The sequence below is a fragment of the Gracilinanus agilis genome, chromosome 3 (assembly GCF_016433145.1).
Source record: "Gracilinanus agilis isolate LMUSP501 chromosome 3, AgileGrace, whole genome shotgun sequence".
In the NCBI taxonomy this organism is placed as follows: domain Eukaryota; kingdom Metazoa; phylum Chordata; class Mammalia; order Didelphimorphia; family Didelphidae; genus Gracilinanus; species Gracilinanus agilis.
The window spans coordinates 128,710,638-128,735,577 of record NC_058132.1 but is presented as its reverse complement, the minus strand read 5'-3'; the positions used below and the strand labels follow the sequence as shown (position 1 = coordinate 128,735,577).

Sequence of the window (24,940 nt, the reverse complement as noted above, 5' to 3'; positions counted from 1 at the left end):
ATACTATTAATAGTGCCACAAGCCTGCAACCCCAGTTCCTGGAGAGGTTGAGCCTAGTTGATAATGTGACCTCTGGAGTTCTGAGAGCTGATCAGGTACTCACATTATTAAGACCAATGCCAATATAATGAGCATACCCCACAAGGGAACATCCCATCCTCCACTAGAGAGAGAAGAGCCAGTCCAGATTAGAAATGGAGCAGGTCTACACTTTGCCAGTCAGTAGGGGTATTGGGTCTGTGAGTGGATGGTATACATCCAGACTGAATAGGGGACCTAGTCTCAAAACAAAAAGAACCAAAACCAACAATAACAAAACCAAAAGCACCCCCCCAAAAGCAGTCAATAACAAATTATATTTAATTTTGCAGCAAAGGCCACAAAGATATTATCACTACAGTATCACTAACAAAAGAAAATTGTACACATATGCTACTCCTTTACCCCATGTATTTGTAGCAATTGTTTTTAAACTCTGTGTTTTTATTCAAATAAGATTTCAAGGCGAGAACTAATAGTCTTTACTAGAAGTAGCCAAGAACTTCCACCTAAAATCTTTTCAGACTTTCCCCCAGTTTATCAGTACATCTTCTTCCCTGAGTGCTTTTAACATCTCTGATGTTTTGTATAGCAGAAGAGTATGAGTTTACTAGGCATGGAACCTTATGGAGGAAATGAGTTCATGGTACTGATCTCAATACAAGGATGAATTAATCTAAAGAGCTTACAAATGATAAGCCAACTCGTTATACTTCTTAATAAGAGAAAGACATCATTGTTCTAAAAATCGTACCTAAGGAAGGATATCTAAGAGGATATGGAGGCCTTTCCACTAAAGGTTTTAAGGAACAATAAGAAATTCAAATCTATCATGGCCAAGTACTTTTGCTAGTCTGTGAAGATAGGAAATAATATAGTTTGCTTAAAAAAAAAAAGGTAGGGGCAGTGGAGTGTGTTCTATATGAAAGTACTGTACTACTTCCTAAGAAGGAAATGTCTAATCAGAATTTTTCTCTCGTAATGCACTTCTAAAAACATCTAATGGAAGGTGATACAGGAGAATTGAGCTTGAGGGAAAGAAGGAAATGTACATTTCAAAATAAAATAAAAACCAAGACCAAAGTAAGATTGCTATCAGAACAAATCCTAAGAGTAAAAATGGAATTATGCAAAGGTAAAATGGGGGACATGTCTCATGCTGAAATGCATTTTCTTTTTCTTTGATTATATACTTTTAAAGCAATCTTCTGATAATTGACTAAACTTTATGAACTGACCAACCAACTAGGTGGAAATGCTATGCTTTAAGGTCAAAAGGACTGCCCAACAGATATTCCTCTTCAGTGTTAATTATTACCCTGACATTGTGGCTACAAATCAGTCTCTTACGAGTCTGGCAGGTATAAACCAGCTTTTGGCCATATGAGCTTTGACAGAGGCTAGAGTAACTAAAAAATTGAATAGTTGACTTGTAAAACTGAATTGAGGGGGCAGCTGGGTAGCTCAGTGGAGTGAGAGTCAGGCCTAGAGACAGGAGGTCCTAGGTTCAAACCCGGCCTCAGCCACTTCCCAGCTGTGTGACCCTGGGCAAGTCACTTGACCCCCATTGCCCACCCTTACCAATCTTCCACCTATGAGACAATACACCGAAGTACAAGGGTTTAAAAAAACCTGAATTGAGTTATCAACTTGTAGGATAACTATAACTGTAGCAATTCAGGAGGATGCCTAAAAGGCCTCAACAAAAGGTCAACCTTCATCTTCCAGGGTTATTTTAAAATGGGTACTGACTCATAAAAAATAATCTAGAATTAGGAAGACTGAGGCTCAAATTTTATCTCTAGGAAACACTGTGTGATCTTGGGCAAATCTTTTTAACTTTCCATTCTCTTTGGGAACTCTCTAAAGCTATCAGTTGATCTGTATTGAAGGAGTAACTTAAAACAACTGATAAAGATGGCAAGATGCATGTTGTTTCTATCTCAACCCATAATCATCATAATAACTACTCGTATTTATATAGCACTTCAATAAACTTATAAAATAGGTAGTACAATGATATTATTGTACAGACAAGAAAACTAGAGCTCAGAAAGATTAAGTGATTTGCCTGAGGTCTTATATGTTTATGCTTATTTTGCAGGCATACATTCACTAAGAAGGTTTGTGCAGTTATTAAAAGAGATGGGATCCTTATCAAAATGAAAAAAAGGCTCCCTCAGAAATTAGCAGGTAGCCCTTCCCAAAAGGTTTACAATTAAAGCCTGGAGACCACTTGTTGGGGATCCTTGTTCAGTGAGACATCAGACCAGTTAACTTCTTGAAGTACCTTCTAACCCTAAAAATCTTCCTGTTTGCCTCAGTTTTCAATCTTCTGTAAAATGAACTAGAGAAGGAAATAGCAAATCAATTCCAGTATCTTTGTCAAGAAAATCTCAAAAAGGGTCACAAAAAGCCAGAAGCTACTGAAATAACTGAAGAACAACAAAACTTACTCTACCAGAAACTGAAAAATTGGTTGTAAAGTATTTTTTAAGAAAAGGTCAGAAAAATGGTAAGAATAAAAAAGGTAAGGAATTGGAATATAAAGTCTTTTTTTTCAAAATTAGGGGTTGTGGAAAGTTCTATTCAAGTTATTTATTGTTTAATTCAAAACCCAAGTACATTTTTAAAAAAACCTTTACTTTCTGTTTCAGAATCATTACTGTGTATTGGTTCTAAGGCAGAAGAGTGGTAAGGGCTAGGCAATGGGGGTTAAGTGACTTGCCCAGGGTCAAACAGCTAGGAAGTATCTGAGGTCAGATTTGAATCTAGGACCTCTCCTCTCTAGGCTTGGCTTTCAATCCAATGAGCCACCTAGCTGCCTCCACAAGTACATTTTTAAAGAGAAATAATTACATTTAATTTTGCTCTTTAGATCTTGGAAGGTCAATCAAACCTGCACAAGTGAGTAAAACATTCTAATACTAAGGGTAAGATAGGGGAGTAAATTTCTTGCAGTTTCAGTGAAAAATAAAATGAAAGAAAGGAAACAATGATATAAGTCAATGATAAAAATTCAGAAATTCTTGAGATTACTCCTACAAGATAGGAAACTGTAAATATGTATGCTTAGTCAGCTAGTGCCCTCTAGTGAAGTCAGAGATATTCGAGCTTAAATATTACATTATCCATCTATAACTTCAAAAGGTAATTTACTTCCAGAACACAGTGCCCATGCTTTTTTCATTTGTGCTATGTGATAGAACAAATATCATAAATAGACAAAGAGGTGAATGAGAGATATTTTTCACTGGGCTTCTTTGTAAACTATTAATTATGGAGTTCCTCTCCCATGCCCACAGTCCCATTTCTTTTTTTTTTTTAAACAACTTTATTTTTATGTATTTTTTAAATTTAAATATTTTTTTTTTTAGAAAAATTTTCCATGGTTAAGATTCATGTTTTTACTTTCCTTTCACCCCCCCTTCAGCTTCCCCATATCCAACGCACATTTCCACTGGTTTTAACATGTGTCATCAATTGAGACTTATTTACATATTATTGATAGTTGCAGCCACACTCCCATTTCTTAAGTGTTGGATGTTACATATTTAGACCTTCAACAAATCTGTGATTTTACTACTTTGAGTACATTCTCTAATGATCTAAATCATAATTCATTCAAACCTCCTCAACTTTTGTGATTCTTGTGTACGATTAGTTAGAAATACTCCTTTAGTTTATTTATGCTCACCATGTAACTCCCCAATTGCCTTTTAGCAATTTGATTCCTCAGAGATCTTAGTGTTTTATGACTCCCAGTTAAAAAGCAAAGGGAGTTTGCTTTTTACTTGCTTGTATTAAGCAGTTGTATTTTTATTTCATGAAGGTTAGTAATAATTTATAATTTCCAAAATGAAATTTAATCATTTTCTTTCTCCTATTCAATCTCTACTGTCCACAGTCCATCCATGATGTCTGTCTAAGTAAGAAGTAGCAAGGTGACCAGCTTTGAGTTGTCCATTTTATCACATGTGCTATTTGGGATAAAAGGAATTCTTTATCATTTGTTTTTTCCTGTGTGAAAAGTTAGGCAGCTTACTTCTACTGTGACTCTGGAAAAGTCACTTAAGTTGTCTGGGCCTCAGTTCTCTCATCTATAAAATGAGGAAATAGTCAAGATGAGACTATAAGATCCCTTTGAGATCTAAATTTCAGACTTTATGTGCATATATAATCTTTTAAATGATTACAGATTTCATTTAGGTGGTTTATAATTTTTGAAGGCCTAATGCAATCTACAAACAGGGGCATCTATCAGACTCCACTATTTATAAATGTTATAGGAAATTTGTAGATAAGGACTTATTATAGCTAGTATAAAAGCAGACTCAGCAAAACCTGGCAAAAGCTGAACATTCCAAGCCTGTAATTGTTGGCAGGTGCTAGTTCACAGAGACTGGTAAAAGTTGACAGTTTTGCAGGGTTGGCAACGTATGGCTCTTTCTGCAAGAGCCATAAAGTCAATTTTTTTTCAGGTGCTGTTAGAGGAGCGCACTGTGAGCACTGTATGGCTCTCACAAAATTACATTTTAAAAAATGTGGCGTTTATGGCTCTCACGGCCAAAAAGGTTGCTGACCCCTGCCTTAGAGAGTGAGTAGTGGAGCTGAAGGTTTTGGCAACTGATTAGCTAGCCTGTGGACTTGTAGTGGGATCTTGGAAAAGTGAAGCTAACCTTGAATTTTCTGAGAGGTGTTTTACTGGGCTGGTAGACAGTAAACCTTAGTCTCCCTAGCCTTTATTGGATTAAGTTGCTGATTATCTGGAGTTTCCTGAGACATGATTCCATGAGATTCCCATTTTCCCCTGCCTTAACAGCCCTACCTAAGTTGGCTGCTTTATAGTTAGTTGTTAGTGAAGCCATTTCCCTACCCAATATTCTAACAGTTGGTCCCTAGACTTAAGATGACAATTGATCCTCTTACCTCCTTTCCTGCCCTTGTAAACTATTAAAAACTCTTTTTATAAATTTCCTTGACTTCTCCTTCCCAGTCTTCAAGAACCTACTGTTAATTTAAACTGTTTCCCTGGCTGTGTTTGGTATTTGTTACTTGTTCTTTCCCCAGCTTAGTGTGATAGCTTGTTACTTCTCCCAATACAACTGTGGGCTACTTTTAACCCAGTTGTACTGGTGTTTCCCCTTCTAATTCCCTACGTATTCCCTTATTCCTCAAGTTATTTATTTCATAAGGAAATCGGAGAAATTTGCTATTCCTTCATGTTTTCCATCTTAAGATGCTCTAAACATATTTATTATACTTATAATGTGAATTTAAATGAACTGCATTTTGAGAATTCTGAAATACCTTTTGAAATAATTAGATACCCTAGGGCCATGATGGTGAACCTATGGCACACATGCCAAAGAGGGCATGGAGAGTCCTCTCTATGGGCATGTCTGCCATTCGCCACCAGAATTCGTTACTAGAAAGCCAGAGGGACTTGGGTGGAGTTGCTCCCTTCCCCCTCTCCACACATGCCTGCAGACATTTTTTCATTTAATCTGTCATGCTGCCCAACAACCCAATGGGAGGCTTCCTCTTTCCTGTCTGGGGTAAGGCAGGTGGCTCACAGGCAGCAGGGCTAGAGGGGGAGTGGAACACTTGGGCCACTCCCATTCCCATTCCACATGCAGGACATTCCTCATTTCACCCACCATTTTGTCTGACAGCTCAATGGGAGCACTTTCTTCCTCCTCTGTCAGGGGTAAGGGAGGTGGGAGTGGGAGCACAGCACTCTGGGGGGATAGGAGGGGCCACAGCACACAGTTGGGGGCCAGAACACAGCACAGAATCTCTAAAAGGTTCACTATCACTGCCCTAGGGTACCATAAAAGCAGGGCAGAAAATAAAGGATATAGTTGTAATTTAATAATTCCTGATTTCATGCCAAAAAATGAAAAAGTAATAATTTTTTAGAATGCCTCCCTTTATATTACTTCTTTTTTATAGACAGAATTATATCAATCAAACATAGCCACAGACCATTTTTCACCAGCAGATGAAGAAACAGATTAGAAAGTAGTTCAAGAGTTCTTTCTGGCACAGACCTCTACCCTACTTTAAGCGACCTGGGCCAAGTAATTTAATTTTTCTTTGATGCATTTGTTAGGCCTATAAAAAGGCATAATTTCACTTGTAAGCCCATCTCTTCATAGGAGAAATAATAGAAAGAAAATATCTATATAGGTCTTTAGTTGTCATGGGGCAAAACTTTTAACATCAGTGAATTGTTGCCCTGGTATTAGCCAAACTAATCTCACAAGAGATTTAGGAGAGTTAAATTCAAATTTAAAATATCTGTAGTTAGACAGTGGAGGAGCTGCAGTACTGGACCTAGAGTCAAGAAAACTTGAATTCTAATCCATCTATAGACACTTAGTACCTGTTTGACACCCAGAAAGTCACTTACCTTCTGTCTACTTTAAATTCCTCATCTGAGAAAAAGGAAAATAATAATTCCTATCTCCCATGGCTATAATAAGGATTAAATGAGATATTTATAAAGCATTTTGCAAACATTAAGACAATATATAAATATCAAATCATGATTTTTATCATAATCTTGGGTAATGGAATAAATAACTTACTGGCACTGTAGCAGGTGGTTCATTAACTCTAGGGTTTGGAACAATGGCTATTATTTAGCATAAAAATCCCTTTTGCAGCAACAACTACCACACGTGAAGTTGCACTGATGTGTTTGTGTTGGGCAGGGGAAGAAGCATGATGGTTCCTTCTATACTCTCTGATCCAGCTAACCTGGCCTTATTGCTATTCCTCACACACAATGCCCCATCTCTTGCCTCTGGGCCTCCATACCTGCTTTACCTCTACCTCTTAAAATCCCTCAATTCCTCTAAAATTCTGTTCAACTTGAATTGTTCAACTGTTCTACTTGAAGCCCTCCTGATCTCCCCCTCCCCACCAAAGCGAAAATTACCTTTCATTTGTTTGTATAGGCTTCCTTACATACATGTTGCCTCTCTATCGAAAAACATTTATGGAGTTTTCCAATTAGGAATGTAAGCTCCTTGAGGAAAGGGACTATTTCATTTTTGTCTTTGTATGACTAGGACCCTTAATGGTGTCTGGCATCAAGCAGGTGCTTATTAAATGCTTGTTATTATCATTTCAAACTGGGCTTTATGACCCTCTAGTTAGAACTCATTACTTCCAAGGGCATCCATTTCCCCTTTTGAATAAGTTTATGAGGAAGTTTCTCCCTATATCAAGGGTAACTTGGTCTCTCTGCAGTTCCCAACTACTGCTCTTACTTCTGCCCTCTGGAACTTAAGAATAAGTCTAATCCACCTTCCACATGAAAGTCTTTAACATACCTGAAGGCAGCTTGCTATAAGTATTCTCTTAAGACCTAGGAAAGGACCAAAACTTTGGCAGCTTTTGACTAATAGAGGCAATTCAATGATTGATTATCTCTAGGTGTCAGCAAGTAATTAGTGCCAAGTATTGACAAGCCTTTTGCTCCTCCCCTACTGGACCTGGTGACAGACTCCTATATCTTCCTTCATAGACTCAAAGGCTGACTTTTTCAAGGAAGAAGGGCAGCAAACCACCTGGCAGCTAATTCCCCAACTGTAGGTCCAATTGTGGTCCACATCTGGGCAGAGCCAAGGAAGATAGGACTGTATAAGCTGTGGTATCAAGTGGAAAGATACTGGAAAAAATGTTTTACAGAGTGCTTAAAAACAAACTCAAAGGGTGCTTGATAAGCCTATGTAGAAGTGCATTGTTTTTAGGTTCTCTCAAGAGAATCATCACAAAAAGTGCAACATGCAATCCTTAAAGACAATATGATTTAAAAAAAACCGCAGAAAGCCCCACAAAACTCCCCCAAAACATTCAGATCTCTTGTTAGCCTTTTACTTCCAGATGCCAATGGATGGATGTGCTCATCAACGTGGTTACTCCCTCTAGTGGTTTTATCCCATCTATGCCTCCCATCCCATGTGCCTTTTCTCCATATCTTTCATAAATCTTCTATAATCAAGTACCAACCTGAAATACTGTATAGCTTCCTCTAGAGTTTTTGATATTTTGCGGGTACCAGCAGTCTTCAAGTCACCCATACACTATCATTTGCTCTCATTATATAATTAGCAGATACACTTTTGAGGCCATACATTTTCCAGAAATTATTTTTATGTCATTTCTTACATGCAAATTATCAGTCATATTATGCCACAGTTCACTCATGCCTAACAGACACTTCCCTACTGCCATTTCAATTACTGGAAATTTGACTTCAGTCTAAGATTGTTACCAAGAGAATAATGATATTAAAAAAGATGGTGTAACATGAAAAAGAATGCTATCCACACCTAGAGAAAGAACTATGGGAGTAAAAATGAAGAAGAAAAACATGATTTATCACTTGGTTATATGGGTATAAAACTTGGGGTTGTGGTTTTTAAAAGATTACTCTATTACAAATATGAAGAATATGGAAATAGGTTTTGAGTATTAAGACATGTATAAACCAGTGGAATTGCTTGTCAGCTCCAGGAAAGGGGAGGGAAGAAGGGAAGGAGAGAACATGAATCATGTAACCATGGAAAAATATTCTTAAAAAAATTTATGTGAAAAAATAAAATAAATTACCTCTAGGAAAAAAAAGATGTTTTTCCCTCCCCCCCCCCCCCGTTTTCCTGCTTTTCATTATGTGGTAAACATACTTCTGCTATAAGTAATTGTAATTTTATATAGGGACTTTGTTAAAAATGTTTTTTTGATTTTTTGATTGATTAGTGATAATCATTAAATATACTCACAGGCCAAGGCTGTAGATTTCTAAGTCCCTTTTCTAATTTTTCAATATCTGCAAATTTTGTGGCTCCATCGGCATCTGCCATAAGGATCTTTTTTCCTCGAGAAGTGAATACACCCTGCAGTTAGAAATTTCAATAAATTATCTTTTATAAAATTGGCAAAACTATATAAAGTTTTAATTGCATTATTTCATTTGAAATAGAGCAACTAAATCACATCTATATTCATAATATTCAAATCTTTACATACTTAGAAGACTTATTCATTCGTATTAATTTCTTGTACAATCTTGTTTTCAATTGTATAGATGCAAAAGAATGATGGAAGTTTATTATTAACATTTACAGCAATTGAGAGGCAGTGTACATGGAGAGCTGGCCTCAGATTCAGGAAGACCTGGATACAAATACTGTCTCTGCCACATATATATATTGTCAAGTTACTTTACCTTTCAATGCCCTGACCAACCCTCTTAAAAATATAAACTGCAGAAGATGTCCCTTTGCATTGGGAGAGCGAGGTTTTTAATCTGAATTCCTAATATTTAACTCAGATAGATCCCTGAAGGCTGCATATTGACTTAGAAAAATCACAAATTAACATTTATATTGTCCTGTATTTTCATTTATATGAGTAAAAATGCAGAAGAAAACTGCATTTTTAAACATTTCTCAATTCTATTTCAATCAAGTTTGGGAGCACCCAGTCTGAACTCTCTACTCTATACTAATGAAACTACAGGTCCTATTAAAGAAAAGGTGTTTTTTTTTTTTTAAAGTAATGTAAGATATGGGGCAGCTCTAGGTGACTCAATGGATAGAGATAGGCCTGGAGATAGGAGATCCTGGGTTAAAATGGGAATGAGACATTTGCCAGCTCTGTGACCCTGGGCAAGTCACTTAACCCCAAATGCCTAGCCCTCATTGTTCTTCTGCCTTAGAACTAATACTTAATATCAATTCTAAGACAGAAGGTAAGGATATAAAAATAAAAATAATAATGAAGTGTGGGTTTAAACAACTACTTTTGGGAATAATTACATAATTACATGTCTCTTGGTTCAGTAAGTTTTTCCTTATCCTGGCCCTAACATTATAAATACTGGCAAATTATCATTTACTACTGTCAAAACGTTTCTGTAATCTATATACAACAACCTTTTATGTTCTAATCTCCTCTATCATCACCTTTTTAACTCAAAATTTATTTTATCCAGTAAACCATCTCATTTTTTTAGACCAGCCTATTACTATATATCCTTGGCACTTTTCTTATTCTGCATGTCTTCAGCATTTGCTATTGTTAAGTAAACATTCTTAGGTAATTTTCATAGGCTATATTCTTCATTCCTACCCTAGATTGTAAAAATTTATGCAAATTCAACTTAATATTATTCTATGCCCATAGTAGGCACTGAATAAATATTATTAATTGTCCAACAAACTTCAGTCTTTGAGTTGTCATTAATATTTTTGTTAATTATCTGGTTGCTGGAGTTGATAGTACTATCATCTTAAATATAATGAGTCAAGTTGAATAAGGGCACTAGCATTTTTAAAGAAAGAATTAAAAAAGATTTGTTAAACTTTAAGATAGATCATCAATAGGTATGCTTTCTAAACATACTACTGCAGTGTTTTACAAAACACAATCTATAGAATAAACATGTTTAGGGAGTACAAACTGTTCGCTGGCATAGCATGCCACTGTATCCTTGATTAGAATGTGAGCTTCTTGAGGACAAGGACCATGTATCTGCCTTCTGTCTGGTTTTCACAGTGCCTTGAACATAATAAGTGCTTAGGATAGATTGTCTGTCTACAGAAAGTGGAAGACCAACCAGGGAATTCCTTTCCAAAAGGTCTAAAGATGTCATGTGGACCTAAGTAAAGAAATGGTGAAAATGCAACTAATATCAATTCATCCAACTACACTTTGCCAATTCATCAGCCACTCTAACAATGTGATTTTAAATGATAGTTCTTTGTGTAGATTACGTGGGTATTATATAAATAAATATGTATCTCCTACATATTTTAATATACATATTTTATAATTCTAAATTTTCATGTCATGATGTTTAGAAATATGAATGAAAAACCAAAAAAAATCTGTAAGTATACTCCTGTTAGAAGGAATATTTACCACATGAGGAAGAGGTATAGGATTTCGAGAACAAATATAAATAGTTTGAATATTGGTACAATATTTAGAAATGCAGGCTCAAATGAGATCATTTCTATTACTGTATGGTATGATAAATCCATTATGAGTTGGTGGTATTATATATCACATTATTTTAACAATGTGATGTCACAGTGAAGTGATCACATTAATTAGAATACAGTTAAAAGAAGAAATAAAAACAGTGGGGTCACATTTGACATTCAAGCAATTCAAAACCCATTTTTAGTATATTTCTGGAAAGCAGAATGCCATAGAATTGCATAGACTTAGGAACTATGAATGGGAAAGTAAATATCAATACATCTAACCACCTGAAGATAAAATGATAAAGGGAGACAGGTCACCCAGATGATCATTTGTCTTATAAATGGATAGGTCAGACAGGAGATGTAGGAACATATCGTTATGTTTAGTCTGTACAGCTTCATACAAGGCATTCAAAAATGCAAAGAAGCTGATAAATAATTTGAATGTTTGATTCCTCAAAGTACAATCTACATTTTAATATTTTCATTACAAATACAAATATCAAGGACATTATGGGAAAACTTGTGGTATAATGGATAGAGAGTTGCCTCTAAGTCAGAATAACTGAGTTCAAATTCTGCTTCTAACACTTCTTATCTGTGTGACTCTGGATGAGCTCTAGAGTCCATTTCACTTTGGGGCAGCTTTATTGCTGTTCCACAGTCTGTGGTTACATCTGCTTCTCCATAATTTCCCACTTATTGCCCCTATATCTGCTTTCTGGAGACAAACAGAAGTTAAATCCATTTTCCATATGACAAACCTTCACACACTTGAAAAAAGCTATCAGATTTACCCTAAATTATTGCTATTCTAGGTTAAACTTGTCCAAGTTTCTTCAATTGTTCCTTGTTTGGAATGGTGTTGAGTTGTTTTCAACATCCTGATTGCCCTTTTCTGGACAAGCTCTAGCTCATTAACATCCATACTAAATGCAGTTTGCAGAATAGGACATTCAATTCCATATATGGTCAGACCACACAGTTGTACCTGTTCTATATTCTAGACATGATTTATATTAATGCTGTCAAATCTTTATTGACAAGATAATGTGAAACAAATCAAGGCAGATATTTATATTAATTTTTTTTTATGAAATATGTTCTACTGAACCAGAAACTCTGGGACACATTTGACTGGCTATACAGCATACACATGCTATGGCTAGTAGTATAGGTTACTAAGAATGTTCATATTTTAAATAAAAGTATTCATTACCATCTTGATAGCTCCACCCTTTCCACGATTTTTCACCATTGTTATTACTCGAACTTTGTCATTTCCAAATTTTTGGCAATAATTAAGAGCAATCTGTTAAGTACATAAAAGTCATAAAAAATTAATTTGGATTACCATGAAAATACAAATTCCATGTTTCTTATTTTGGTTTAAAAATTATTACTATATTCTATACATGATTACCATTCCCTTCTTCCACATATATTTCTGTGATTTTCATGATACTGCTCTCCTCTGTTTCAGTTCTTAAATCTACGACTATCTTTTTCTACCTTCTTTGCTAGTTCATCATTTAGATCCTTCTTAAGAGTGGAGATTGGTAGCTCAGTGGATTGAGTCAGTCCTAGAGATGGGAGGTCCTAGGTTCAAATCTGTCCTCAAACACTTCCCAGCTGTGTGACCCTGAACAAGTCACTTAACCCCCATTGCCCACCCTTACCACTCTTCCACCAAGGAGCCAAATCACAGAAGTTAAGGGTTTAAAAAAAAAAAAAAAGAGTGGAGATTGGGGCAGCTGGGTAGCTCAGTGAATTGAGAGCCAGGCCTAGAGATAGGAGGTCCTGGGTTCAAATCAGGCCTCAGACACTTCCTAGCTGTGTGACCCTGAGCAAGTCGCTTAACCCCCATTGTCTAGCCCTTACTGCTCTTCCGCCTTGAAACCAATAAACAGTATTGATTCTTAGGTGGAAAGTGAGGGTTTAAAAAAAATAGATAAAAAATAAAAATCTAAAAAGTGGTGACTCCTCAAAGTGTTATCTATGATTTTCTCCTTTGATGATCTCGTTTTTTTAAGTTTTTTTTTTTTCTCTTGATCCTACTATCCCCTATAGCTATGTCCTGTTTCCCTCAACTCTTTCTCTGAGAAACTCCAAGAAAAATCTGGCTACATTTATTGCCTCTACTTTCTATCTCTGGTTCACTTCTGAAATTTGACTTCTGATCTTATTATTCAAGAGAAACAACTCTTTTAAGGTTCTTAATGATTTCTCCCTCCCCCCCCCCCCCTTTAAACCCTTACCTTCTGCCTTAGAATCAATTCTGTGTATTGCTTCCAAGGCAGAAGAGTGATAAGGGCTAGGCAATGGGGATTAAGTGACTTGCCCAGGGTCACACAGCTAGGAAGTGTCTGAGGCCAGATTTGAACCCAGGGCCTCTTGTCTCTAGGCCTCTCAATCACTGAGGCACCAAGCTCCCCCCTTTACTGATTTCTTAACTGGCAAATCGCATGGTCTTTTCTCAGTACATCTTTCCGGATGTCTCTGTAGCATCTGACAATGTTGACTGTCCCCTTTTCCCTAATGCAGGGTTATTAGCCCTTTGGTGTGTGTGTGTGTGTGTGTGATACTACTGGCAAATTGGTGAAACCTATATATATTCTCAAAATGTTTTTTAAAGTATAAAGTATAAAGTTTAAAGTATAAAATAAGATACACAGGATTATGAAGAAAATTAATGATACTAAAATGCAATTATTAAAATATTTTCCCTCAAAAAAAGTTCCAGGTTAAGATTATAGTCCTAGAGGTTATCTTCTGCCTGAGATTTCATGGCTTTCATTTCTTCTGCCCTTCCTCCTGTCTGACCTCTACCTTTTTTGGTTTTCTTAGGAATTATAATCCGTGTCCCACATTCCATTTCTGGTTGTGCCACAAAACAGTTCTGGGGTATCTTCTTTTCTCTCTTTTAACTCTCTCGATGATTTCATCAGTATGGGTTCTTTCATGAGTTTATCTATCATCTTTTTACAGATGATTCTTAATTTCCCTCCAAATTGCAGTGTCATCCCTAAATGCCTATTATCCTTTTCCTAAAACATACCCTTTCCACTTTACTATTTCTTTTGAGGTCACCACCATTCTTCTGGAAAATTCAAGTTTAGAACCTTGAAGTCATCCTTAACTCTTGCCTCCTCTTCATTCATTATATCCAGTTGCCAAATCTTACTGATTCTAACTTCATAATATGTACATCTTAGATCTGTCTTCTTTTCTTCACTTATCAACTTGATTCTGGTATTTATCATCTATTGTCCAGACTACAGCAATAGCTTTCTAATTGGTCTTCTTGAACCCAGTCTCTTTTCTTCTTAATTCTTCCTCCATACAAATGCCAAGTTGATGTTCTTAAAGCACAGGTCTTTCTATGTCCCTTCCCTATTTAATAAACTCCCTGGTTAAGATGTGGCTCCACCTGACCTCTAAGATAAAATGGAAACTGTGGAGGAATCTAAGACAAATTAGGTCCCCTGAGGAAAAGCAGCCATAAAGACATGCTTATGAGCTTGCCTGAGATTTCACTGGTAAAGTCAGAGTATCAAAATACAGTTTAAAAAGTAGTCTAGTTATAACCAAACTAAAGACATCTCTTGAAAGCTTCTTTCATAATAATCCTTGAGTTGTTCATTATTTTGATGGCCAAAGAAGCTTCTGTAATGTGATGACCAAATGATCTAGACTCTCCCCCCCAATTCCTATAAACCCCCAAGTTATTGTCAATATTCTTCAGTGCTTGGGTTTGTAGATATGCCTTAAAAATGTTATGAGTAAAGTCTTTTAATAAACAATATTCTGTGAGAAAGTTACACCCCTAAGAATGATATAATGCTTAAAATCTATATTCTATAAAAACCTTTCTCTTTGTCAATAATAAATGGAAGACCTAACTACAGATCAATGTGCTGTGTGTCTTACTTGCTCAGGGTCTCTCCCAGTCATTTGGGTGTTTTGCTCTTTCTAGTTTGTCTCTCCCTGTCTTTCACTTTCGTTTGCTTATGAGGAGTTGGCCTCCTTATTAAGCTGACTCTTCTCTCCATGGCTGTGATGATGGGCAAAACCCTGATTAGCTGGCCTCACATCCAGTCAACTCTTACAAATTGCTTTTTTTTTTTTTTTTTTTAACTCTTACCTTCCATCTTAGAATCAATACTGTGTACTGGTTCAAAGGCAGAGAAGCACTAAGGGCAGGGTGACTTGGCTTTTGTTTTTTATAACATCAACACCAAGTTTGGCATAGAAGTAATTTAATAAATGCTCACTGAATAAATGAAGGAACCTGATCACCAGGTCTTTATCATCTCTATTAAAGGACTCATAAATCTCCAGTCTAGACTTTACCTCTCACTGAAGTTTCAATCCCACATGACATTTCTTGCTATATATCTCTCCCTGAAAGTACTTTTAATATCTCAAATGAAGCCAAAACAGATCATCTCTTTTAAATACATTCTCTTCCATCTTCAATATTTCTGTTGACTATACCACTATTCTCCTAATCATTCAGGTTGTAATCCAAGAATCACTATTCTTCCTTCTCCTTCATCTTCCATATCCAATTAGTTGACAAATTCTATAAACTCAGCTTCATATTTTTCATAATCCTGTCCTTTTCTCAACTCATATGGCTACCATGCAAGCTTCAGAGGCTACTCGTTACTTCTTGGCTGGTTCAGTGTGATAGCCTTCACATCTTATGGTAGAGAGAAGCATTCAAAGAAAGAATGAATTCCATGCATTGTGCAAATATAAATATATGTAACATATGATAAATGTTATTTCAATACATATATAATTAATATACTTTAAGAGTAAAAAATTTCCTTAATGGTAATTTTTCCTTGTTCCATCCAATAGGGGAGAGCAGCAGGCAAATATATAGGGCACCTTGAATGAATAACAATGGGGCAATCAGGTAGTGCCATAGAGCACATAGCACTAGGCCTCAAGTCAGGAAGATCTGATTTCAAATCCAGCCTCAGATACTCTGTGACCCTGAGCAAGTTACTTAGCCTCTGATTGTCTCAGTTTCACTTACTGTAAAAAAGTAATAAAAATAGCACTAACTTTCTAAGTTATAAGAATAAGAAAATATTTTGTAAAGTGCTTAGCACAGTGCCTAGCACATAGTAGCTATTATATAAATGCTAACTATTATTACTTTATCTAATGCCACATTTTTCTTAGATCAAGTACTATAAACTTCTTTACCTGTGAGGTCTGATCTTTACTGCCATCATCAACCACGATCACTTCATATGTGAATGTAGGATCTTGTTTCTTCAAAAAATGAAAATGGAACATACAATTTAGTACAACTACTCCTAAGAGAAATCATGATATGAGTTTTAAAATAATTTTATTTAGTAACTTAGGATGATTCCTTTAAATTAAACTAAAATTATTTATCTTTGGTATGTGAATAATGATACACACATACACACAAAATACCAACATAAAAACAAGAAGGAAAGCAGCTAAGCACGGAAATAGAGGAGTGACTATTGACTAGCTCTCTCTTTTGTCTATGCCAGGGAGTTAAGTAATTTAATTTTTGGTTTTCCTTTTTTGAAACAACATATTCCTTCTGAATATAATGTCATGTTTCAAGTCATGATGTTCTTAAAAGAATCCTCCAATAATTGCTCAAGTTATTATTTTAAGGATGAAGAAAAAACTAGAGTTATTTAAGAGAAAACATTTTCTTCTCAAAATCTAGTGATAATATTTAAAGGAAAAATATAAGAATATAAGAAGAGCATTTGGAACTATATCAATTTATTGAACTGATTATTAATGTTGTTTCCTTAAAATTTATAAATGTTAAAAATGTATAGTGGTACCATACTACTACATTTAAATAAAACATATGCTAATTATACTATTTAGATCCAAGTTGGGAGGCAATATGGTACACTGCCTTTGGATAAAGCTGGCTTTAAAGTCAGCAAAGTCTAGATTCAGTCTGCCTTTGATACATATTGGTTGTGTGATTCTAGATAAGTCACTTAACCACATCTTAGTGACTCTTTTAAGGTTTTATGTTGCAGATAAGTTGCTGATTTTCATTGGTAGAGGGCTGAGTTCCCTCTACCAATGAAATCATAGGTCTAATCCATAGCCCTATATCTAAATCCAAATTACAAAATTATTGCACATGAATTAAGAATAGCTTTTTTTGTATATGAAGCATTAAAGGAGAAGATAAAAAACAAAACTCTACTCCCACCCAGGACACATATGCATCTTTACATGTCTTTTATTTTTTTTATTATAGTGTTTATTATTAGGATTATTAATAGGATTAAATGGGATACTATTTGTGAAGCATTTTATTTTTTTTACATTTTTAAACCTTTAACTTCTGTGTATTGGCTCCTTGGTGGAAGAGTGGTAAGGGTAGACAATGGGGGTCAAGTGACTTGCCCAGGGTCACACAGCTGGGAAGTGTCTGAGGCTGGATTTGAACCTAGGACCTCTGGTCTCTAGGCCTGACTCTCAATCCACTGAGCTACCCAGCTGCCCCCTTTACATGTCTTTTAAAAAGACACCAGTCTGGGGGTGCAGCTGGGTGGCTCAGTGGACTGAGAGCCAGGCTCAGAGATGGGAGGTCCTGGGTTCAAATCTGGCCTCAGACACTCCCCAGCTGTGTGACTCTGGGCAAGTCACTTAAACCCCATTGCCTAGCCCTCACCACTCTTCTGCCTTGGAACCAATAAACAGTATTAATTCCAAGATGAAAGATAAGGGTTTTAATTAAAAAAAAAAAGATGCCAGTCTGTCTGTAGGTGCTAATAAATTTATAACTCATGAACTTAAATTTCTAACCAAACAAAACATGGTAACACTTCAAGTATGTTATGCATTAGAAAAAGTTGTTTACCACAATCATGCAGAGTACTCTATTTTTCAGTAGGGAGGTGTCAAATTACTGACTGAATATATGATGGTGTAAAATGAGCAAGATCTTAGATTTTAAGCTTGAAGGGATCTCAGGAGCCATCTAGGCCAATCCACTCAGTTTATAGATGTTGTCAGGAAGAAGTATCAATAGTCATTCTTCTTTCTCCACAAAAAACTTTTCTCTATAAATCAAAGGTGGCATGCCTTAGCCTAAATAATATTCAAACACAAGTAGCCCCAGAATGGTACAGCTTATTAATGGTTATGGCTAGCCAGAAGGTGCAGCAGGTAAGGATGAGAAGGATTAGGATGTTACAAAGAAGAAATTCTGAAGAATATGCTTTACAATTTTAATCAGAGCTATAGAAAACTATTGATTTGCTGGTTTTGTCATTGTGTCATGAATTAAACATGCCTAATATGGATCAATAAGATCCTGTGTCAACCTAGGGGAGCATTCCATGCACATGATTCTGCAAAAGAATAGGATCTTGCTTCCATTCCAGGGAAATGTCTCTAGGGTTGAATTTAGCCTCTGATCCACAAGTCATAAAGAATTATCTGTACTCCAAAGCAGTTTTTAATTAAATGACTTAGTTTTATATGAAAAAATATTATACCTGTCTCATCTCTAGATATTCCAGAGCTTCATCCATCATCAGAGGCACTAAAAAAAAAAAAAGAAATTGAATATTGCTTTCCACAACTATTTACTAAATCAATTAACTCAACATTAAATTTTTGTATGTCTTTAATACAAATAATAGTTTCTAGGGAATACTATGTGAAGTCTCACAAATATGTCTGTTGTACACAGTTGTTTGCATGTTGTCTACCCCATGAGACTTATAAGCTACCCAAGAATGGAGATTATTTTTAATCTTTCTTTGTTTAGCATTGTCTGACACATACTAGGTGTTTGGTAAATGTTGAATGGCTGTGTGACTGACATAATTAGACCTGTGTTTTGGGGAAATTAAGTTCTGCAGTTGCAGAGAGGACAGAGCTGCATAAATCATTGTTACCTTTATAATCATTATTTATATGGTAGGTACTGGAGGCCTTTCACAATTGTGGCAGTCTTGCTATGAATTAGCTGTTGTGAATAATGTGCTTCTTAATCCATGGTATTAAAAACTGAGCGAATCCTATCCAGCTATTGTCTGACCTGAGGAAGTATAGTCTGATACCATTCATTTTCAAAGATGAGGAAGCTGTGACCCTGAAAAGGGAAATGACCTATCCTAGAACATAAAGGGAAAGGATCTGAATCTATTTTACATGTTTGTAAATCACATTTGCTATGAAATTATTTCCTATTTATTCATATCAAATTTGCTTTATTAATTAAAGTTTCTCATTGATCTTGGCTCTATCCTTAAGAATCTTCTGCCTTGTGAAAGGGAATTCTACATTCTCTTTGTCCATTTTGAATTAATCAATCAAGAAACCCCTACTTAACACTTTGTTAGTCATCGAGTGAGAGAATTTACAAGTCACTTACTTAGAGCTCCACCCTTTTAACTCCCTCCTAAGAGTTTACGCCCTCAGAGGACGAGAGGTAGAACCACAGGCACTGCTCCCTTGGGCAGTGCTAGGCAATTTGGAAGCTGTGATTGGCCCCTGTGAAGAGGGGAAGGGACAGGAAGTAACATAGAAAAAGGGCTATAAAAAGTCCGGAACTTCCTGTCTTTGGCTCTTCTCCTTTGTTCTTCTCCTTGGGACTTCTGGCTTGGAGAGATTCCTGCCTTGGTGGCTCTGCAAGTCATTGGTGCTTCAGTGGAACACTCCCTTCAGCATGAGTTCTGTGGAGAGATTCTTTTCCTTGGATCCTGCATCGGCTTGCTGGTTTGTGACTCAAGACTTCCATGTGGAGATTGGAACTTTGTTGGGGAGCGAGCTGAATTTCATTGGATCAGCACTTAGGGTGGGCTAGGAAACTCCTTATCTCTTTTCCTCTTACATTTCACACTTCAACTCTTTCTCTTCCTTTTTTTATATAAAATATATATTATAATTTGGTGATCACAACATTGAATTTAAAACTCTCTTATTCAGTCAAAACCCCAATTTAACCCTTACAACCTGAAGGAACATCTTTGTCTAAAGCTGTGATTCCCAAAGTGGGTGCCACCGCCCCCTGGTGGCGATCCAGGGGGGTCAGTGATGGCCACAGGTGTATTTATCTTTCCTATTAATTGCTATTAAATTTTTTAAAAAATTAATTTCCAGGGGGCTAAGTAACATTTTTTCTGGAAAGGGGGCGGTAGGCCAAAAAAGTTTGGGAACCACAGGTCTAAAGTATTACCTTTCCTTAAGCAAGTTGACAGAGTTTAGGGTCTGTACCAGGTGCTAGTTCCTGTATTTGTTTCACCTCCTTTGGAGATATTATAGGGAGTCTTTCATCCTCCATCTCTGGGTTACAATTCCATAATTACAATAGCTTCCTAGATAATTTGAACTAGATGACTGTAGGCATCTCAAACTTAGCATGTCCAAATTAAAACTCAGTCTTTTGCTTTCCCTTTTTCCCTGCTATCTCTCCCATTCCAACTCACTTCTCTTTTGAACTTTACTATTTCTCTCTGTTAGGTTTAAAATTAATATCTTCCACATTCTTATTTTCTATAAAGATTATTAATAATCATTTGAAATATAAAGGATAGATAAGCATAGATTTAAAGTCTCTTTCTTACTCTAAAGTCTGACCATGAGTAGCTCATCCTGCTGGATTCTCCATCTGTCCTCCTGTTTGCTCTGGGAAGTAGTAAGCCCAAAAGACTCCGTGAGTTCCACCCAAACCCTTTTTATATATGTAGAGAATGGGATGGACTGGGTCTGCAATCTAGGTGGGGGAGGGGATGAAATTCTCTCTGCACAATTCCCTCTGTGATCCATTGGGGAAATGATAGTGGGTTTGTTTGCTATTGTCAATTAACTGGGCTCTTATAATTTTGGGGATTTTGGCACTTCTCAGAATCTGTATTAGCTGCTGTACTACTGTTTTAAAAAGGTTTTTACCTGGTGAAAAAATCATGCACACTCACACTGTGGATCATGGTCAAGTTAAAAAAAGAAATAGATATCATTTTTGATTGAAAAAGCTTTGTGTTCTGCCTCTGCTCGGCTAATACAGTGAACTATGAAATTATGATTTTTTAATAATTTATTTTTCTTTTTTATATTTGCAATAGGATATTTGATTTTTTTCTTTTTTCCTATCCTTTGTAGTTACTTGAAGTACATGGAATCAGTATTAATGTTTTTGATCTTGACAGATAAGTGTACAGTATCTATTAGCCTTAATAACTATGCATACCCAAAAGCTTTAGATTATGGAAACCTGCCATTTATTGATAAATGTTATGGGACTGTGATTAATGATTGTGTCTGATTCCAGAAGAAGGGAACAAAAGAGCCACTATACAGTGCCAAGAAGCACAATGCCAAAGAGACCAACCAATCCCAATGGGATTAATGAGAATCTGCACAGTGCCTAGGAGCATAAGGTCAAAAAGGACCAAACCAATCCAGGCAGGATTGTTGAACTTCTACACCAATACAAAAGGACTTGAACCTAGTATGAGACTTGAGGTTGTGGAGCTTGACATATGTTAAGATGCAGGACTCCTTGTACTACACTACTTGTAAATACTCAGTCAAGTACTGAAGTTTGGCTATCATTATTATGTTTTTCTTTATTATTTTTCTTATTATGTTTTAACCAGAATTTAATTTTTGTTCTTTTATTTGGGAATTTGGGGGGGGTATTGGTTTTCTTTTGATATTGCTTCATATACCTCAACTCAGCCATGTATCCTAGGGATTATTCTGGTGTTGGTCAACACCCTCCTCAGGGGGGATTGTGCAATTATCCTAAAATCCAAGACGTAAAATCCTTTGGAGAAATTTCAGGAGAAAAAACCTGCCAACAACCCAAATCAAGAAAGCGCATCTTTTGAAGAAGGTGCCATAAAGATGCCTGCAGAAGCCACACACTGCATCAAAAGATCCAGCATGAACTTTAAGATATAATGAACCGAACTGAAGGGGGTTGAACATACTTATTCTGAATGTAAACTCTTATGCCAAAGGGGACTGCCCCATAATTGGCATTTTGGCAATGTGTCTATCATTGATTTTTGTTTTCTTCTTTTCTTTTCCTTTTATCTCTAAATACTGTAACTCCCTCTTAGAAAGTGTAATATTGTATGTACTTTTAGATAGAAGAGTTTTAGAGGTATAAGATGTTTAAATGATCTATTGGTGAGACTAGTCTCCCAAAGGATCACAGCGGGGATTTGCAGAGGGCATTTCATCCCTTCCCCCTCCTGGACTGCCTACCTGTTCATTCCATTTTTTGCATGCCAGCTCCAAGTCCAGAAATGTAGATAAAAAGGGTGTGGGCAGAGCGTAGGGGGTCTTTTGGGCTTACTACTTCTGGGAACAAGCAGGAGCACAGATGGAGAATCCAACAGGATGAGCTGCATGAGGTCAGACTTTAAAGAGCTACATGTGGTCAGACTTTAAAGAAAGAGACTTTAAATCTACGTTTATCTATCCTTTCTATTTCAAGTGATTATTAATAAACTTTATAGAAAATAAGAATGTGGAAGATATTAATTTTAAAACTAACATCTCAAAGGCTCCACTGTCCTTTCTAAGATACAAGGTCACTCTTAATTCCTCATTTTCCCTTCCCCTTCATATTCAATTAAGTTTCAAATTTTCCCATTTCTACATTTATGACATCTCTAGCACTTCCCATCTATTACCATAGTTCAGACCCTCATTACATTTTGACTGGACTTTGGCAATAGCTCCCTAATTAGAAGTCCTGCTTCTACTTTCTCCCTTATTCAATTAATTGGTAGGAAACATGATGGTTCCATGAGAACACCATTCCTGGAAATGTACTTTTCTTCTTTTGATTAAAAGTACTCTAATTCTTTTGGTGATTTATGCTTATGAACCTGGAGGCCCAGCACTTTGCATAATGAAGGTGCTCAATATATACTTCTTGATCAAATGATCTTTGGCTGTTTCTTATTCTTTCTATTATGTTATACCAATCCCTTCATTTCTACTTCAACCATCATCACTGTAGTCCAGGCACTAATGATTTTGTAACTACAAAATTTTAATGTTTTTTTGACAGGTATTTCTGCCTCTGGCCTTAATTTCCTTCAATCTATCCTGAACTGATATCAGTGTTACTTTACTAAAATGCCAATTTCATCAAGTCCAATCCTGCTAGACAGTGGGCTCCAGGATCAACTCTGTAATCTAGCCAAACTGGTTTTCTCACTAGGAAACTTATCTTTCTATGTTATACACACACACACACACACACACACACACACACACACACACACACACACACACACACACAATATATTGGTCTAGCACAGTGTTTTTTACAAAGAAGAAGGTTTAAAAGGAGTTAGTTGAATTTTAATTTACATTATTATTTAAGAGAGGTAATTTGGTATAGTGGAAAGAGAGCTGTTATCAAAGGCAAAGAAGACTTGAGTTTAGGTACCATCCCTCCTGTATTATCCTGGACAAAAAGTCTAATGTCTCAATGCTCTGAGCAACTAAGATAAGTTGCAGATCTGAGTTGGTAGTGGGAGATTCCTCTCCAGGGAGTTCCCTATACCAAATGAAATCAAAGGCCTAGTCCTTATGCCAATTATTATTCAAATGTTTCACTTTTAGTGTTCCTAACTAAAGTAATTGATTCTAAAAGGCAGGCAGGTGTCAAGTCTTATTTCCATATGTGTAGTAGTGTTACAGATAGAGAGGCAATTCAAATCCTTCTTTATTGCTCATTTGACTATGAGAACAGGAAAATGGAAACAAATAGAATCTCAATCCTTTAAAAATAATTTCAATAAATGTCCTATAAAAATTCAGAACTATTTAATAGTCATTTTGTAGTTGCTAATAATTACTGACATTCTGGAAATCTTCTAGTACAAATGTTAGGATACAAACAATCTACCCCAAGCTCCTTCCCGGCTACCCAAGCCAAATTGTACTTACACCGTTTTTCTTCATTATATGAAGGCACAACAATGGATAACTGCCTCGTTGGTGAGTCATGTATAGTAGGTAAAGTTTCCTTCTTGTCTGCTGCATTTAAAAAGAAATTCTTTTCTTTGTGCCAGTAAATGTCTGGAATTTTGGTAGCAGAGAGAAAGGCAACACAAGATAGCTAAAAGTAGAATAAAATACATGTTAAATATATGTTAAAATACAGTTAAATACATGTTGGTCTTTTCTTGTTAGTTCAGTACAGTTAAAATATAGTTTTTACAATCTATTTTTTTTTTATTTTTTTTAAACCCTTAACTTCTGTGTATTGGCTCATAGGTGGAAGAGTGGTAAGGGTGGGCAATGGGAGTCTAGTGACTTGCCCAGGGTCACACAGCTGGGAAGTGTCTGAGGCCAGATTTGAACCTAGGACCTCTGGTCTCTAGGCCTGATTCTCAATCCACTGAGCTACCCAGCTACCCAGCTGCCCCACTACAATCTATTTTTATAGAATATGACTACGCAATTCCAGTATCCTCTTGGGACATAGAAAACCAAAATATAGCCTGGCCTCCACTTTGGGATTCTTTAAAAATAATAACAATAATAATAAGCACTAACATTTAGAGTGCTTTAACATTTGTGAAGTGTTTTTTTTTCCTCTACAATGGAGAAAAATGCTTTATTTGATTATTTTTTTTAACATTTATTAATATTCATTTTTAACATGGTTACATGATTCATGCTCCACCTTTCCCCTTCAATCCCCCCTCCTGTACCTCCCCCCCCCCACCCATGGCCGATGCGCATTTCCACTAGTTTTGTCATGTGTCCTTGATCAAGACCAATTTCCAAATTGTTGGTAGTTGCATTGGAAGGTAGTTTCGAGTCCACACCCTCAATCATGTCCACCCCGACCCATGCGTTCAAACAATTGTTTTTCT

General features: G+C 36.2%; 1 protein-coding gene across 1 annotated transcript in view; it reads right to left on the bottom strand.

Moving 5' to 3' along the window:
- Positions 1-24,940, bottom strand: part of ALG5 (ALG5 dolichyl-phosphate beta-glucosyltransferase) — a 56,996-nt gene that overhangs the window by 25,011 nt on the left and 7,045 nt on the right. The window contains exons 2-6 of the mRNA XM_044668253.1: positions 24,006-24,177; positions 18,581-18,627; positions 16,269-16,337; positions 12,265-12,357; positions 8,835-8,948 (exon numbers count right to left, since the gene is read on the bottom strand). Of these exons, the coding sequence (XP_044524188.1) occupies positions 8,835-8,948; positions 12,265-12,357; positions 16,269-16,337; positions 18,581-18,627; positions 24,006-24,177 (495 nt within the window). The remainder of the gene's footprint in view (positions 1-8,834; positions 8,949-12,264; positions 12,358-16,268; positions 16,338-18,580; positions 18,628-24,005; positions 24,178-24,940) is intronic.